Here is a 17,548-nt window from a genome sequence, read left to right on the forward strand (position 1 = left end):
CTGATGAGAGACAGACAGACAGATGGACAAGAGACCGACAGACGGACAGATGAAGGACAGACAGATGGACAGATGAGGGACAGATGAGGGACAGACGACGGACAGATGGACAGATGAGAGACAGACAGATGGACAGATGAGGGACAGATGAGAGACCGACAGACGGACAGATGAGGGACAGATGGGGGACAAACAGACAGATGAAGGATGGACAGAATGAAGGACAGACGGACAGAATAAACAGAACCGACACTCATCTTCTGGTCATGTTTGCTCTCGCATGACAAACATCTGCCAGCTAGGGCTGTGCGATTTGGGGGAAAATATCAAATTGCGATTTTTTTTTGACAGATATTGCGATTGCTATTTGATTTGCGATTTTAAGTTTGCAAAGTCAAGCTTCAGCTCAATATTGTCAATAATGTGCAGCACAGTATGGGTATCATTACCCTGCTGAAAAAAACAATAGAAACCATCACAGAAATTCTTATAGTTTCCATTAAACCATTACAAAATTCCTTTTTGTTTTGGGCATTATTCCAATAGGAATTACTGTTGTTCTATTGGTTGCCATCTACCAGATTACATCCCACCAATAGAATCCATCAAATAGACACCACATTATAGGTTACATTAAAACCAATACAATTCCCATTATAACCCTGAAATCCAGGGTGTTTACGCAGTTGGCTAGAGCAGTGCTGATTGGGGAGAACGGAGGTGCGCTCACTCTATTGGTTAGTAAGACTGCAACTCAAGGCTGACAGTCATGCATATGCTCTGGAACAGAGTAATATCGCGTCTGTATCGCAGGCTTTGCGATTAGGAAATCGCAACGTCTCAAATCGCGATTTCGATTAATCGCACAGCCCTACTGCCAGCAAAACTGACTCCTCTCCGAGTTTCTCCTCCTGGACGCTCGGTGGAGGAGAAGCGTCTCTATCGAAGGCTGAGGTTTGCTGAACTGTGATGTTTGGCAGTGAGCTGCGTTTCATTCGTTCACATAACATCTGCGTATCTGCGACCGCAGGGCTGATGGGAGAAACAGCTCCAGCATCTTTTAACGACACTTCAGTTTGTGTGATTGTCCAGGACTAGCCTTTAGTATTCACTAGAGAGTGACCACACTGCATTAACTAGTAGCTCAGTTTAGTCAAGTCACCTTTACTTCTATACAATAAAGTCTGATCCAAGGCAGCTTCAGAGAATCAATGTGGAAAATAAATCAATTATGTGATTATAATATAAAATAATAACACAAACTTTGCTGGAAGGGAGCTCTACAATAGACAATAGTGTCATTACTCAGATCAGTGTTGGTTTGGTTTCATAGATATTATGCAGATTTCATATAAATGCAGCTGTGTAGGAACAGAATGAAAGGAAACACATCTGTGATCAGTCTGATATTAATATGTTAATAATAGCAGTGCATAACCTCTTTCTGTCTGCAGTAATGTTCATATATTAGGGTTAGGGTCTGACTATGTGCTGATGTTTGTCTGTGAGTGTTTGGATCAGCTGTGTGTGTGTGTGTGTTTATCCGTGTCTCTGCGGCCTGTTACCGGCTCCGCCGCCCGTTACTCAGCTCACAGACGCACAAATCATCGGAACTGAGTTTTAGACTCATTAATTGTTCTTCACTGCGAATCCGGGCCCGGTGGATCCGATTCTGTTGTGCAATTCAGTGACTAAACGGCAAATATTCCGCCGTTTATCCGCACACTCATGCTAAGAGGCTAACACATTAGCGTCACGGCTAACGCCGCTCTGACGCGATCAAACGACAAATAAACAGTGACTGCTAACAAACACACACTGCTGTGACCCTCACACTGTCCTGTCACACACCTGTGTCTCTCACACACATTAGGGTGTGTGTGTGTGTGTGTTTGTCAGTAATCGGGTTTAATCTCGATCAGGCCTACAGCCGCACCGCCATTTTCAACATTTTAACCTAAAGAGCGACCGCGAAACTACGCAGTGACAGTAACAACCTTAACCTGGTTAATGAAGTTTAACTAATCAGACAAACAGTTTAACTCACCAGACGCTGCTGCGGGTCTGCGGCGCGTCACAGCGACTCAAACCAACTGAACTGAGAACACGCCTCCTACTGACTCTGACTGACACACACACACACACACACACACACACACACTCTCTCTCTCTAAAACTCTGTCTCTCTCTCTCACACACACACACACACACAGTCATCGATACAAACACACCCAGAAACACTTGTTCACTGTGGAGTGACAATGACTCTGATACACACTGCACGGTTTCTTCAGTATTGATGATGCAGGTTTATTGTGAAATTGAATGAAATGTTTATTTGAAGCCCAGGGCTCTGATTCCTCTCACAGCTCAGTGTTAGATCTTTGGTCTTTAACAGAAAGTGACAGTGAGGTACAAGATTAACTTCACACTGTATTCATCAACTACATACAGAGACTCACAGCAGATCTCCACTGACCCTTTCCTGACACAAAGAAGCCTTTTTAATTAAATACATGTCTAATGATCAGAACATTGGAAAATCCACCACCAAAATCATCCTTCAGTCCATCCACGATCCTCTGAACAGCAGTGCTATATTTGCATAAGTTGTTAGAACCATCAACTCAAGAAACAAGAACTGGAGACGGATGATCAGAAGCAACTGAGACAAACAGGACAGATACAAACGTCCGTGATACTGCTGTAAACGTGAAGACAGTAGAGTTCAATGGAGTTTAAATCACAGTCGATGGCGTCACTTCATCTACTTCCCGTATCCCTTCTCCAATCCTTTGTCTGAGTAAAAACACGATCAATTAATCAAGCACAAAACACACGGAGACACATTCTGAAACATCCCAGAAGCAAACAGAACCCAGGCAAAACCAACGGAAAGCACATTTTAATATGTACATCATTTAAATACATAAAACTCTGTGAGAAGACGCAAGGCACCGTGTCATCAGTGAAACTCTGTGAGAAGGCACACGGCTTCAAACGAAGCTTTAACGTGGTGTTCGACATGATTTCATCAAGCAGTGTAGAAGCATCTATCCCATAATCCCTCAGGAGCGTAAAGTGCACGACGTGTCCCGCTACAGACCGACCGCAGGCAGGAGCGACAGGCCTCGGCTGTGATCTAAATATGGCTTTCAGTGAAGCAGAAAACTGAACTAAAAACTCACGCTCGCAGTGTTTTAAATCCACTCAGTCCATCAGCGCAGCGATCGGTGCAGGGTCTGAACAGATGACACGTGAAGAAGTCCCGTGTGTGTCTCACTCGCTTACACCTCACACTAGAATTAAAACACAGACGTGACCCTGAGAACAGAGAGATGCTCTTCCAGCGGCGGCCGGTCTCAGTCTCAGTGTGCCGCTGACTGTCGGAGAGATTCTGCTTCCTAACGTTAAACACGAGTCCAGCGAGCGGTGCCTCCTCATCTCCGCTGCACAGAGAACCAGAATAAACCCAGAGGAGAGACGCTCAGTGTTCCAGAGCAGTGACCTGAATGACAGGAGACCGCACCAACACACAAGTCAGTATAGCGTCTGAACACGACCCAGCTCTCATCCAGAGTCTTCCTCACCAGAACCGTATAGACCTGCAGCAGATGGACACGCAGTCATCTCTACACACTGTACAAATGAAACACCTGGACAGATTCATCAGAACAATAAACTCATGATCTCTAGGCCCTTTCCCAGCTGAAACAGAGACGGGGAACTACAGCTCCCTGCAGTCACAGCCGTCTTCAGCACACTTCTGCATGAAGCTTCCATCTCTCGCTTTGAATCAGTGCTTCAGAGCATAAGGGCATGTGATTTCAGTAAAGCAGGCTTTGTCACGTCATAAACTGTTTCAAAACTTTTCAGAATGTAATTGTTGATGATCTCAGTCAACCCATAAACCATCGTCTGTGTTTATTTCATCATTTTAATAACACATTTGTATAATAAAAGAGGAAGAGCCGTAATTAATTGACTTTTATCCACCCCTGATCAGTCAAGACCAAAACAAGCCATGCAAATACATTAGAAGAACACATCTTATTTGACAGGTCATATTTTCACGACATGTGCAGCTGCTCAGTGTTCCAGAGCAGTGACCTGAATGACAGGAGACCGCACCAACACACAAGTCAGTATAGCGTCTGAACACGACCCAGCTCTCATCCAGAGTCTTCCTCACCAGAACCGTATAGACCTGCAGCAGATGGAGACGCAGTCATCTCTACACACTGTACAAATGAAACACCTGGACAGATTAATCAGAACAATAAACTCATGATCTCTAGGCCCTTTCCCAGCTGAAACAGAGACGGGGAACTACAGCTCCCTGCAGTCACAGCCGTCTTCAGCACACTTCTGCATGAAGCTTCCATCTCTCGCTTTGAATCAGTGCTTCAGAGCATAAGGGCATGTGATTTCAGTAAAGCAGGCTTTGTCACGTCATAAACTGTTTCAAAACTTTTCAGAATGTAATTGTTGATGATCTCAGTCCATCAAATTTACACCATATTGAATTATCTTGTACAAATCCAGCTGCACTTCATATTTTCTATAATAATAAGTGAATATGTTCATCTTTACTGTATGTTTTGCTCGCTGTTATTCCTCCATCCAGCGGAGATGACGCGTGACGTACACTTGAAACAAAAAATAAATAATATTATTTCATATGTAATACCTCTTGTTCTTGTGCCATTGGATTAATAAAGCATTTAAAAATAAATAAAAAAATGAAGCGCTTTTGACAGATGTGCCGTTTGCAAATGTGTTATTCATGTGAGCCGATTCTTTTCGATGAATCATTTAAATCGAACCTGACAGATGCGATGTTAGGCTTGTTTGAGTCTCCTCAGTCGCCTGAAATGTTCCCTTCGAGAGGCCAGAACTGTCTTGACTGCGCTTATTTCTCTCCTCTCCGCATATTGTCAAGAAATTAAAGTTCAGATTCATGTTCAGCGTTAGCTAGTATCGATAATCGGCAGAAACAGACCAGATGTAGTTATGGGAAGTATGATGAAGAGAGAAAGTGGTTACGAGAAGAAGTATGGAGGGTAGAGGGAAAAGATCTAACATTAAAACACATTAGATTCAGATATAGGTTATAATATTGTCTCTGCATTGATTCAATACTTAGGAAGTACAGGTTTAATATATAGAATATAAAATAAGGAAGTACATAGGAAATATAAAGGTATGAGTGTGCAAGATGTATGTACTGTATGTGGCAGGTATGTTAGTATAAGAGGAAGTGCAGAGTTATGTTAGGTTTATTAATATGAATGTTAGCAGAGATGTGATGCTGGAGCTGCTGCGTGGGCTTCTGGCAAGTGTTTCTGATCCGAGTCACCAGCAGATGGCAGTAATGCGCTGATACGTGATTGGTCAGATTCTTGTGATCGGCAGTCACGTGGGCTCGGGACCCGGAAGTACGGGTTTTCAGTGTTCTGTGTGTGTGTGTGTGTGTGTGTGTGTGTGTGTGTGTGTGAGTGAGATGGATGCTCGGCTGTGTGTGCTGTTCAGCGTCGCGCTTCTCATCCGTCTGGCGCTGCTGTGCTTCGGTGTGTATCAGGATCAGAATCTGCAGCTCAAGTACACGGATGTGGATTATCACGTGTTCACCGACGCCTCCAGGTTCATCACACAGGTGACAGACACACCTAACAACACACTCCCCAGCAGACACAGCTCTGAGCTTCTGTTCATAACCCTGCTCTCATCTCTGCTGTCCTCTGTAGAAACCCGCTGCTCATACATGACCAATCAAAATCATAGAATTATGGGATTACAAAGTTATGACAATAATTATGGCTTCATTATGACATAAAACGTCACAATTATGAAAAAAATGTCAAAATTATGACAGTCGTAATGAGATAAAGAGTTGAAATTGAGTTATTTTTTTTGTCATATGTATGGCTTTTTATCTCATACTTCATTTTTGTTTCTTATAATTTTGATATTTTAATCTTATATATATGGTTTTTTTTATGTGTTAGAAGTGGGTTTCCATAGAGTTCTGCCTAATAACAGGACAATAATATGACTTTGGATCAGAAGAAGAATCTGATCACTGTGTGTATGAGACACTCTTCTACACACACACACACACACACACTCTCTCTCTCTCTCTCTCTTCTTGTGTTGCTAACAGCGTGAGTCTGTGGTTTGGGCAGCCGTCTGTCGTGTTCGCAGGCGCTGTGGCTGTCGCCGGCGTATTATCTGGAGTTCGAGGGCTGGAACACTTTCGCTCTCATCTGGATCGCCGGGCTGCTGTTTCTGCTCATAAACTCTCTCATACTGGGACAAATAATCTCCCATTACAGACCCGCAGAGGCCCAGCTGAAGAAGACAGACTGACAGACGCCTGTGATAAAACATCTCTTTACACATTATGGCAGCTGAACACACGTACAGATGCAGAAGAGTGTTTCTACATGTCTCAGTGATATATTTATCATGCAGATATCGTCTGGTTGAGAGGATTCAGATGTGCTGACCACTAGATGTCGCCCAACAGCAGATCTCCAGATGAGCGGCACAGTTTGACTGATCTGATTGTTCAACACTTTACATCTGATAAAGAGAACAGATGAACTTGTAAATGAGGTGTAGATGCTTTGTGATCGTGAGCGTGTGTGTCTATGCAGAGATGATCGTGACTGTGGACAAACGTTTTATGAACAATATTGACGTCTGAGGCGTTTGCAGATGTGTGTGTGAAGCGACGAGCCCCGCCCACCCGGCGACGTCAGCACCAATAGGAACGAGTGTTGACTGGCGGTGGGCGGGGCATCTGGAATAATTCATCATCGGGAGAAACTGTCGTTTTTTCTCTCAGATCAGCGTTAAACGGGATTAAATCATCTCTGCTGTGACTAGTTTAGTCTCTTTGTGTTTTTTCGCTACATTAGAAGCTTGAAAAATCTTCTGTTGTGACAAAATGTTCTGGTAAACGTTTTTCCAAAATACTGGGCGCAATTATTGATTGAACAAGCAGTCTGCAGATCTGTTTATGTCTGACAAGTTCACTGTTATTAGTCTTATTAAAGTGTTCAGAAGGAGCAGGTGAAGCTGGAAACCATTGTTATTCATAACAAAACACTACAACACCACATAAGCCTGGTCTTTTTGTCATACAAGATTTTTATTTTTATAAAAGTAATAAATATAACAGGAAGACCCACATTTGATTACACTACAAACTTGTGTAAAACATCACTGTATCTTCTGTTAATATTTATTGCCCATATTGAATGCCAGAGGCAAAACGTGATGCTAAAATCCTTCCTGAAATAGTGCAAAAGGCCATTAAACAATAAATAGAAATGACCTTCCAGAAACAGCTGATCAAACAGAGTCACGAGGACATGAGCCTCGCAGGTTCCTTCAGTGCAAGCGCAGCATTATTATCATTATTATTACATTTAAACAGTAGTTTTATATAAAGTCAGAGTTAGCCGTGCTCTATTAAACACATGAAATCTTTGGCATTCTTATCAATGCTGAAGCGAGAGCCTAAATATTCGACATTATTAATTATTAACAATATGTTTTATTACTGGACTGCTTCAACATAAGTCTTTTTTTAGGTGTGTTTTTCCCCTCTTGGCTATTTAATGAGATATAAGAACATTTCTGTCATTGATCCGGCTGATATCTGAACACAAACAGATTAAATCCTTCAGTTTTTATACTTCTAAATAATTAATAAACATGCAGATGAAATGCTTTAACAAAACAACTCCTCAAAGTAAACCAATGATTGTAATGATGTACTAGACTCTCAGCAAATCCCGAACCTTCAAATGAATCTGTCTTTTACGGTTTCAAATGAAAGAATCTGAATAATTTTCAGATATTTAAATTTTTTTATTTTATTGTCATTTTTATGTTAGTAATTTGTACTTGTCCATGTTAGTTGAACAAACTGAGAAAGAAATATTAGCCTCACTATATAAAAAGTGCACAGAAAATATAATGGAAGCTCACCAAACAAAATGTAAACCAGACGCTGAACGCAACAGCGCTGCTGCACCGAGAGAAAAGAAAAACCTCACTGCAAGAAATGATTGTCTTCGTATTTTTGTCTTGTTTTCCAGTACAAAAATCTAAACTGTCTTGACTCAAGATACAAGCAAAAATGGCTTAAGATGAGTTTTTTCGCGATTGTAAAAATGCAGAACATTTTCTGTAAGGGGTAGGTTTAGGTGTACAGCAATAGCACATACAGTTTGTACAGTATAAAAACCATTACGCCTATGTAATCAAAATGAATAAAGACAGAATGAGAGTGAAGCTACTGCATGAAGACGTAGGGGTTGATCTTGTGTGCGCCACTCATATCGTGCCACAGCGGAGCGTCCACGGGCTCCTGCTTGATGCAGTGAAGCAGCCCGTGACCTTTGAACTCGTTACCCGCTTTATAGTCGTGCTGCACGTACCCTTTGTAGTCAGCAGCGTAGGCGTCGATGCAGTGTGTGTTGTGTGCGCTGGCGGCCGCTGCGTCTCGGTTCAGGACACACTTGAGCGCTCGGGTCGAGCTGTAATAATGTCCGGCGTACGGCGCTCCCTTCAGCCGCTGGCAGGAGTACTGCTCTCCGAATCCAGCCTCCGCTTTCATCTGCGTCCACGAACCATTCTCCGAGTCCGAGTCCTGCTCCACCTTCACCGCCGGCTCCAGCACCGCGTCGTATCCGTCGAAGCAGAAGCCCTCGCTCTTGTCTGCGCCGCAGTCGCTCCCGTAGGGCTTGGGGACAAAGGCCTCGGCTCTGGAGCTGTAATATCCCGGGGCCGATCGATACAGTTTAGCGTAGTGTTTGCCGAGGACCGAGGAGCTTCTCGAGGGCCAGGCGCCGCAGTCCAGGTTTGTGAACTTCTGAACGCTCGTCTTGCAGAAGCTCAGAGGCTCGTCGGGGCCATAGGGCCCTTCGCTCTTGTACTTGAAGCTGTCTTTGCTCAGGAGCGAGGCACGTCTGAGAGCATCGTCTCTGTCACTGCGAGACACACAAAGGGAAATCCGTCTCATTTCTGCAGTCAGCAACACATGAGGAGGACACGAGAGAATCTGCTCTTACTTGTGATCTAACGAGGTGAGAACGCCGGGGTTCTTGTGTTTGCCCTTCATCACGCCGCTCTTCATCTTCATCTCGGTGATGGAGGGCAGGAGCAGAGGCACAGCGACACAGAACAGCGCTAGCTGAGGACGCAGGAGCGCTCCGGACGCCGTCTTCTTCCTCTGACCCTGAAGGAACTTCAGACTTCCCTGAAACTGCATCGTCTGGAAGCACAGACAAGATCAGGCGTCTTCTCTCTGTTCTACATGATTATATACCGTAACATCTTCAGAGAAGGTAGATTACTCACAGATTGTAGTCTGTTACTGATTCCAAATTACATGAAAACTGTAGTTAGTGACGTAATCCATTATGTTACACATTTCAGGTAATATAATCAGACTACTTTTTGATTACTTTTAGATTGCTTGTGACCTAACTCGATTATCGCTTTGATTTAAATAGGATAATCTTGTACTGTATTGATATAAAAATACAAAGAGAAAGACAATATACTCCATGTGCTGTTAGTAACAACATGAAGTGCATTAAACATCATTTTACATCAAGGTTTCCCAAACTGGGGGAACGAAAAGCTAATAAATTAAATCATAAAAATATTTTCAAAATGACAACAATCAAAATAAAACACTACTAAAAACAATATTATACCCGTTTACCTGCATGCAGAATGAGAATAACATGTAATCAATAAAAAAGTAATTGTAGTCTGATTAGGGGTATTTCAAAATCTAATAACAAGTTGGCATCGATTACATAATCCAGAATGCATGCAGTGGGTTACTAGCAGCACTGATGATAGAGACACACAGTGCAGCTCTAGTGACTCAAACAGCAGCCAACACCATGAAACCGGTCTGGAATGTGTTCTCTGTGGGATTTATTTACGGAAAAATCTCATGGCAAACAGTGTTAGGAGTTGGTCTTCAGTCAAAGGGTAATGATGATCACACGCAGGTCTCCCGTCACACACACTCCTCTGTTTATCTGTGATTGTGGCCTGTGCACCGAAAGCTGAAGGAATCCCTCACCAGGAATCCGCAGGTGCTGTCCAGTAAGCAGCGCACGCGCAGGATAAAGCAGCGGTTTAGGAAGCAGGAGAACTCTGGAGGAACGTCGCCCGTCTCAGACTGAAACAAACTGCTGACCACGAGATCTTCACCTACAGAACAGACACCAGCGTTACACAGCGAGTGTGAGTCTGGGTGAGTGTGAGTGTGTGTGTAAACCATTGGCCTTTTTGCGTGGAATCTGTAGCTTTATTGTGGTCAGACAGCTCAGATTCCTGCATGTCTGTCTAAAGCCGCGGGTCATTATGTGTTAAACGTCGCGTGACACTGAAGCTCAGCAGACCCCAGCTCTCCCAAAATAAGCCTGCATGTGTAATTCTTCCTCTGCTTTGCTTTTGTCAGAAATTACAGATTCTTTCTGTAATACTTAAGCTTGACCCGTATTTTCCATACGACAGGCACGCAAAGCTCTCTGAACATTTGCCTTGTAAAGCAGCAGTTCCGTATGACTGACCGCATGAGAGCCGCCTGCTAAAAGCAGAAAATAACCTGGTGCTTCAAAAGTCATTGTTCTTCAGAGGATAATTGACACAGAGACGCTTGCGCTGCCGTCTGAGAGAGTTACTGTAGTGGTGCTCCTCAAAACTCACACAGATTTACCACAACAACCTGCGATTCAGACCACTACACACACTCTCTCACACACACACACACACACACTCACACACACACAAGGACTTGACACTCAGATTGTGTGTGAGTGTGAGTGTAAGTGTGTGTCAGGTGTTGGTCAGTGATGCTCACCTGGTGGAAGCCCAGATAGTCGACTATGGTGGAGGAGGCGTAGAAGACCATCCCATCACTGCTGACGACCAGCGCAAAACCTGCTAAAGACTGAACACAACAAACACTCGTCACTGACTGACCTGTGCGGTTAGGACTGTAATATAGATGTGTCTGTGCATTCATTCATTCATTCACTCAGTCAGTGTGTAAAGGTTATTTCTGATCTGAAGAAATCAAACTCCTGCTAGTATGATGGTTTTGTTAAACAGTTTTGTGGCTGTATTTACTGTGGGCTGTATCTGTGCTTCATGATCTTCATGGAAAGCAGCACCTGCTGCTTGGAGCTGATCTGAATGTAACAAGAGACTTTGATCTGATCGTGAAAACTCTCTCTTTCTCTCTCTGTTGACGTCCTGATGGCTTTTCCTCCTTTCTCACATTGTCACACAGACTTCAAAGGCACATCAAAAAGGTCACGAAAGAAACCCATTCAGAGAATTTCCACGGAAGCAGAGAGAAGGAGAATCTGGAATATTCCTCTCCTCTGGGATCTGTCCGTGATTCCTCAAGTCACGCAACATTGTGCTGCTCAGCACAAGTCTCTGGAGCTCAGCGCTGCCTCGCGCTCGTCTGCTGTTAAGATGCTGCCGTCTGGTTTGTGTGAACTGTTCAAAACTAGTCAATCAACCTACTAGTTAAAGCCAACTGTTCTAGTTCAACAGAATCAATGACACATTCTCTTCCTCTTTTTCAACAACATTATTCAAATCGTAACATAAGAGGAAAGCTCATTGTGTTTGAAAAATCCACAATCTCTGCCATTGTCTGTGTTTTTCATGTGCTGCTCATAATAAAAGCATCTTCATGTTGTTGATGAACTGAAATCACTGTAATCAATGCAAACTTGTGTAAATATCACAGCATAACTGATCAAAAGTGTCATGTTCAGCTCCAGAAACACACTGATCTTCATTTATCCGATTAAGACTGGACGCTTTACATGTGTTTGTGAGCCTTCAGTGAGTCTGAACTGATTCAGTCATTAGTTCTTTGGGATTATTTGTGATGGTCTGTGCTGAATGGTTTGAGCTCAAACCTAACAGTTCATTATATGAGCTATTGTGTCCGCAGCTCCTCTCTCAGTATGTCTGCTGGTAACGAGACAGCGCGTGTTCTGCACATTTGCCATTATTCATTCGCACTATTCTCGTCCTCTGCTTGGGGATCTTAAACTGTCTCTGTCTAGAATGTCAATACTGAGAGTCACATTAATAATCCTCACATTTCTAGCAGGAAACAAACGTTTAATCAAGTAAAAGATTAAATAAAGGAATTAACATGTTGGCATATTTCTGCTTACATTTGCTTTGCCAGCTTCTGTCATTCACTAACCTACTTGATTAGTTTTCATCCAGCGGAGAGACACTGCCAGAAAAACAATTAATCTATTCAGTGTTGAGACACAAATCATCTGAACCCAGATGTGTTTGTGTGTTAGAAGAGCTACTGCATGTTTGGAGCACTTGTGTTGATGCTTATTGTCATGTTTTCTCTCTCTCTCTGCTAAAAACTGACTGAAATCTCCTTGGGTTTCGTTCATATCTGGCTTTATAAAGTCATCCTGAACTAGTTTTGGGAAAGGGTTATTTTAGTCTCTAATCTAGAAGGCAGCAGCTTGAGTTTAGGAGTTAAAGAGACAGTCTCACATTATTCTCGTCTGTCCTCGCAGATCATCGAGGATCACTATAACGCAATGCGCTCAAGATACCGAACAGCTGTCTAACCCTTATTAACGTTTGGGAAAATAATAAAACATTTTCAGATTTGTTTTGAAATACCTACAACCCAGACGTATGTTTGAGCTATATATACAGTGGGTACGGAAAGTATTCAGACCCCCTTAAATTTTTCACTCGATCAGTGACATCACTTGATCCCTGCAAATTAGTGATATTCCAGCCACCCGCGCTAGATTAATTACTGCATCGACAGCCACCATTCATCTCTTCACAGCATATTCATTTAATGGTTAATGTCACCAAACCCAAGCTCACTGCATCTCCTGTCTCTCATTTACACTCTTCACACGGTAAAAACACACCATGCATCGATCAGGGATGTATCACACATGTTGTTTATGTGGTCTTCCTAGAAGTATGACGTTTTAATTCCAACATGTGTCGGAGAAACCTGAAAACCAGACCTCGTTTGTCTAAAGTAAGGCAGCACCGCACAAACTCGTGGAGAAGACATGGCTATCTCCTGACCACACCACACAAGAGGTCGCGTTCACACACAGACCCAGAAAAGACACAGTCTTGAGTCTTTAAGTTGAGGACACACTGGAGTGCACACAGCGCTCATTACAGGCGTGTGCTCTAGTCATCCACAAACACCACAGAGCATTATCACCGCCACACCAGGAGTTATTTATGGTTCCCGAGTGAATTAACAGCATGCAGTGGGCTGCTAGCGGTCAGGTCTGGATCGAGGCACACTTCAATTCTGATTCACACCAGCGTCCAGCAGGAAAAGCAGAAGTCTGCGTCGTGTTTATTTCTCATTGGTGATTCTCTGTTGCTTCCCCTGTTAAAAAAAAACAGCATATGCTGGTATGTTTTGAAGCATGGCTGCTGGTTTGAGCTGGTTCAAAACATACCTAACCATCATATGCTGGTTTTTCAACAGGGGCTTTTGTTCCGTTTAAATGTAATTCAGGAGAGTCAAATACAGCCAGGTGCTGTCTGCTTGAACAAACAAAAAAGTCAAACACTCTAATATTTTGCTGAACTGACTTTAGCTTTGCACTTCACAGTGTGAATCCATTGTTGCATCGTTTCGAAAACCTTATGCAGCATCACAATACATCTCCTGTTTGACAAAGAGAGACTTGAACAACTCTGTAAAGTCAAGTCGACTCCAGATTCCCTGAACAACTCTTCAACCATTGAACCCGATGAATCCAGAATAAGGCCACAGGATGTTACTTCATACATGGTTGTTTTAGAAATGAAAAGCTGCAAGAATTGTTTTCAAACATATGACATGCCACTAACATATTAATCACTGCAATCATGATCTAATCCCAGGTTCTGGAGTATTTGCTTATTAAAATCCAAACAGCATGACTTTTGGCCAGCGGTGTATTGCAGCTGAATCTGTGGGTGTTGTAATGTGGCTTGGCACGCAACACTCGACCCCGCTGCACATCAGCAGCACAACAGCTTTTCCGCCGTTTTCCCATCAGCAGCGCTTTGATTTATGACTCCAGTGCAAGAATTTCTCTCAAATATCTCCAGCATGTTCTGACTCTTTCTGTTCACAGATGGACTGTGATCCTGTGGTGAGTGGCTTTGCTTTGTCTTCTACTAGAGAGAAGGCAGAAAATGGACCGGGAGTGACATAAGAAAGTGTGACGATGCATTCAAAACAACATTAATCGCTGCATCATTTCAAAGTCAAATGAATATTCTCACATCTAAAGAAGAAATTATATCAAATGAAGTGAGATGAATGCAGTGACGGCGAGCGTCTGAAGACAGTTGTCCAGGATTCCCGGAGCAGCGGGTAAATCCCAGTCCTGGACCGGTTCCCAGGCGTTGCGTGCAGAAGGAGCTGCTGCTGCCCATCGACATGCAAACACTTCCACAGCACAGCTGGAGGATCAGATGTTTACACTGAAGACAGAAGCTGAGCTCAGAGAGCCTGTGAAACATCAGAGCCATGAACAGACACCAGCAAACACTGACTGCCTTTCACACTGGACTCCGGGCTGAGGATGAGTTGTTTGGCATCAGTGTTCATCATCTCGTGCAATAGTACCACCAGACAACATATAGTAGAAATAGTATAGAAGTCAATGGTGCTCATCAACATTTTTCAAAATATCTTCTTTTGTGTTCAACAGAAGAAAGAAACTCATACAGGTTTGGAACCAGTGGGGGGTGAGTAAATGGTGACAGGGTTTTCATTCTGAAAGTGAACTACTCCTTTAACTAAAACTCCCAAACGTTGGCTGAAACTGTTTTTGTCTCACTAAATGCCTCAGATTGATGTCGTTGTGTTCTTTCCAGATGCAGCACGGCTCAGAAGAAACTCCTAAATACACTGAATTAATAAACTGCGGCTGAGGAATGAGCTGGAACATGTGGCCTCCACGCAAAACAAACCGTGGCACGCAACCCTGCGACGGACGGCTCGCTCCGCAAACACACCATTACTTCACAGTGCTTTCCTGCTTCTGGACCCAGAGCTTTAATTCAGCGCAGTCTGTGAGATTTGGCTCACAAATAAATCACTCGCACCTTTAAAGACGTTCAACCAAAATCCATTTCTCATTCAAAGTTTTATTTCTGAATCTAATATGTTCATGTTAGTCTTTTACTAACCCTTCATGTAACAGTTTTGCATTCAGTCTCATGTAAATCAACCACAAATGAGACCACATAATACATCTATATCTAGATAAAACAACTCAAAAAATACTTCTCAAATAAACTTCTAATTAAAAAGAAGAATGAATTAATTTACACAATTTTGAAAGTATTTTTATCTATGTAATTTAGATTTTTATTTGTAATAAAAAATGTGCAGTTGGTGTGCACCCATCTTTAATCTGATCTACTCCGTTCATTCAGTCTTATCTGATGATGTCACACACACACACACACACTGAAGACAGTTGTCCAGGATTCCCGGAGCAGCGGGTAAATCCCAGTCCTGGACCGGTTCCCAGGCGTTGCGTGCAGAAGGAGCTGCTGCTGCCCATCGACATGCAAACACTTCCACAGCACAGCTGGAGGATCAGATGTTTACACTGAAGACAGAAGCTGAGCTCAGAGAGCCTGTGAAACATCAGAGCCATGAACAGACACCAGCAAACACTGACTGCCTTTCACACTGGACTCCGGGCTGAGGATGAGTTGTTTGGCATCAGTGTTCATCATCTCGTGCAATAGTACCACCAGACAACATATAGTAGAAATAGTATAGAAGTCAATGGTGCTCATCAACATTTTTCAAAATATCTTCTTTTGTGTTCAACAGAAGAAAGAAACTCATACAGGTTTGGAACCAGTGGGGGGTGAGTAAATGGTGACAGGGTTTTCATTCTGAAAGTGAACTACTCCTTTAACTAAAACTCCCAAACGTTGGCTGAAACTGTTTTTGTCTCACTAAATGCCTCAGATTGATGTCGTTGTGTTCTTTCCAGATGCAGCACGGCTCAGAAGAAACTCCTAAATACACTGAATTAATAAACTGCGGCTGAGGAATGAGCTGGAACATGTGGCCTCCACGCAAAACAAACCGTGGCACGCAACCCTGCGACGGACGGCTCGCTCCGCAAACACACCATTACTTCACAGTGCTTTCCTGCTTCTGGACCCAGAGCTTTAATTCAGCGCAGTCTGTGAGATTTGGCTCACAAATAAATCACTCGCACCTTTAAAGACGTTCAACCAAAATCCATTTCTCATTCAAAGTTTTATTTCTGAATCTAATATGTTCATGTTAGTCTTTTACTAACCCTTCATGTAACAGTTTTGCATTCAGTCTCATGTAAATCAACCACAAATGAGACCACATAATACATCTATATCTAGATAAAACAACTCAAAAAATACTTCTCAAATAAACTTCTAATTAAAAAGAAGAATGAATTAATTTACACAATTTTGAAAGTATTTTTATCTATGTAATTTAGATTTTTATTTGTAATAAAAAATGTGCAGTTGGTGTGCACCCATCTTTAATCTGATCTACTCCGTTCATTCAGTCTTATCTGATGATGTCACACACACACACACACACACCTCTAACCCCTAAATCATCACACAAACCTGTGCACATCACTAGATTCAAAGTCAAACGTCACCTGGAGCCTGGAGAACCTCACAACTACACACACACACACACACTATCACTCACACACACACACACTCTCTCTCTCTCTCTCTCTCTCTCATGTTTGTGTTGAGAAAGGAAGTCCTCTGCTCATTTCTGCAGTGCTGGTCTCATGTGCCGTTGAGCAGATCGTTTTCATAAGAGTTTCTCTGAGGTCAGCTCTTGGTCTGCTGCAGTCACGCAATCCCCCCCCACCAACGCTGCTACACGCTAGAGCTCTTAAAGAGACAGTGCAACACTAATGCTCGCTCACCGCAGCTCAATGTACAGTCCCTAACTGGACTCTAACCACATTCAGTCAATATCACATGCATTTCTACACCTCTTTAGACAATACAGAAATGAACCGGAAAACAACCATGAATGATTCATCAGTTCAGAAATGCTGTAAAACAGCTCTACTGAGGACAATAGTGGCATTCTTCAGATCAATTCAGTGAACATTTTGTTCTCATCCAATATCTTAATTGCATCAATGATGCTATACTGTGAGAAAATGCATTATCTGAACACATTTAAATCCATTTATTTTGCCCAGAATTTGCTAAAAAAAAAAAAAACTGAAATGTATTAAAATAAAACACATGTAACTACAAATCTGAGTGACTTCACAAATGACAGCCAGACAGACAGACAGAGAGTCAGATAGAGAGACAGACAGACAGATAGAGAGACAGACAGACAGATAGAGAGACAGATAGAGAGACAGATAGAGAGACAGACAGACAGATAGAGAGACAGATAGAGAGACAGACAGACAGA

General features: G+C 42.8%; 2 protein-coding genes across 3 annotated transcripts in view; both read right to left on the bottom strand.

Moving 5' to 3' along the window:
* The window catches only part of LOC107729941 (NEDD4-like E3 ubiquitin-protein ligase WWP1), a 32,388-nt gene extending 30,241 nt beyond the window's left edge, over window positions 1-2,147 (bottom strand). For both annotated transcript variants that reach the window (XM_016540677.1, XM_016540678.1), the window contains exon 1: window positions 2,048-2,147. The gene's annotated coding sequence lies outside the window, so the exon portion shown is untranslated. The remainder of the gene's footprint in view (window positions 1-2,047) is intronic.
* Window positions 2,148-8,282: 6,135 nt separating this feature from the next.
* Window positions 8,283-10,282, bottom strand: LOC107729943 (uncharacterized). The gene is made up of 3 exons (XM_016540681.1): window positions 10,118-10,282; window positions 9,087-9,289; window positions 8,283-9,005 (listed from the first exon to the last, which is right to left on the bottom strand). Exons 2-3 carry the CDS (start codon window positions 9,284-9,286, stop codon window positions 8,309-8,311), a joined length of 897 nt encoding a protein of 298 aa, XP_016396167.1. The 5' UTR covers window positions 9,287-9,289; window positions 10,118-10,282; the 3' UTR covers window positions 8,283-8,308.
* Window positions 10,283-17,548: the final 7,266 nt, after the last annotated feature.

Source organism: Sinocyclocheilus rhinocerous, unplaced genomic scaffold (assembly GCF_001515625.1).
Source record: "Sinocyclocheilus rhinocerous isolate Xijiao unplaced genomic scaffold, SAMN03320098_v1.1 scaffold2835, whole genome shotgun sequence".
NCBI classification, from domain to species: Eukaryota; Metazoa; Chordata; class Actinopteri; order Cypriniformes; family Cyprinidae; genus Sinocyclocheilus; species Sinocyclocheilus rhinocerous.

Coding starts and splice junctions, on each gene's coding strand:
- LOC107729943 (XM_016540681.1), bottom strand. CDS start 9,286: ATGCAGTTTCAGGGAAGTCTGAAGTTCCTTCAGGGTCAGAGGAAGAAG. Junction 9,006..9,086: donor CTCACCTCGTTAGATCACAA/GTAAGAGCAGAT, acceptor TGTGTCTCGCAG/TGACAGAGACGATGCTCTCA.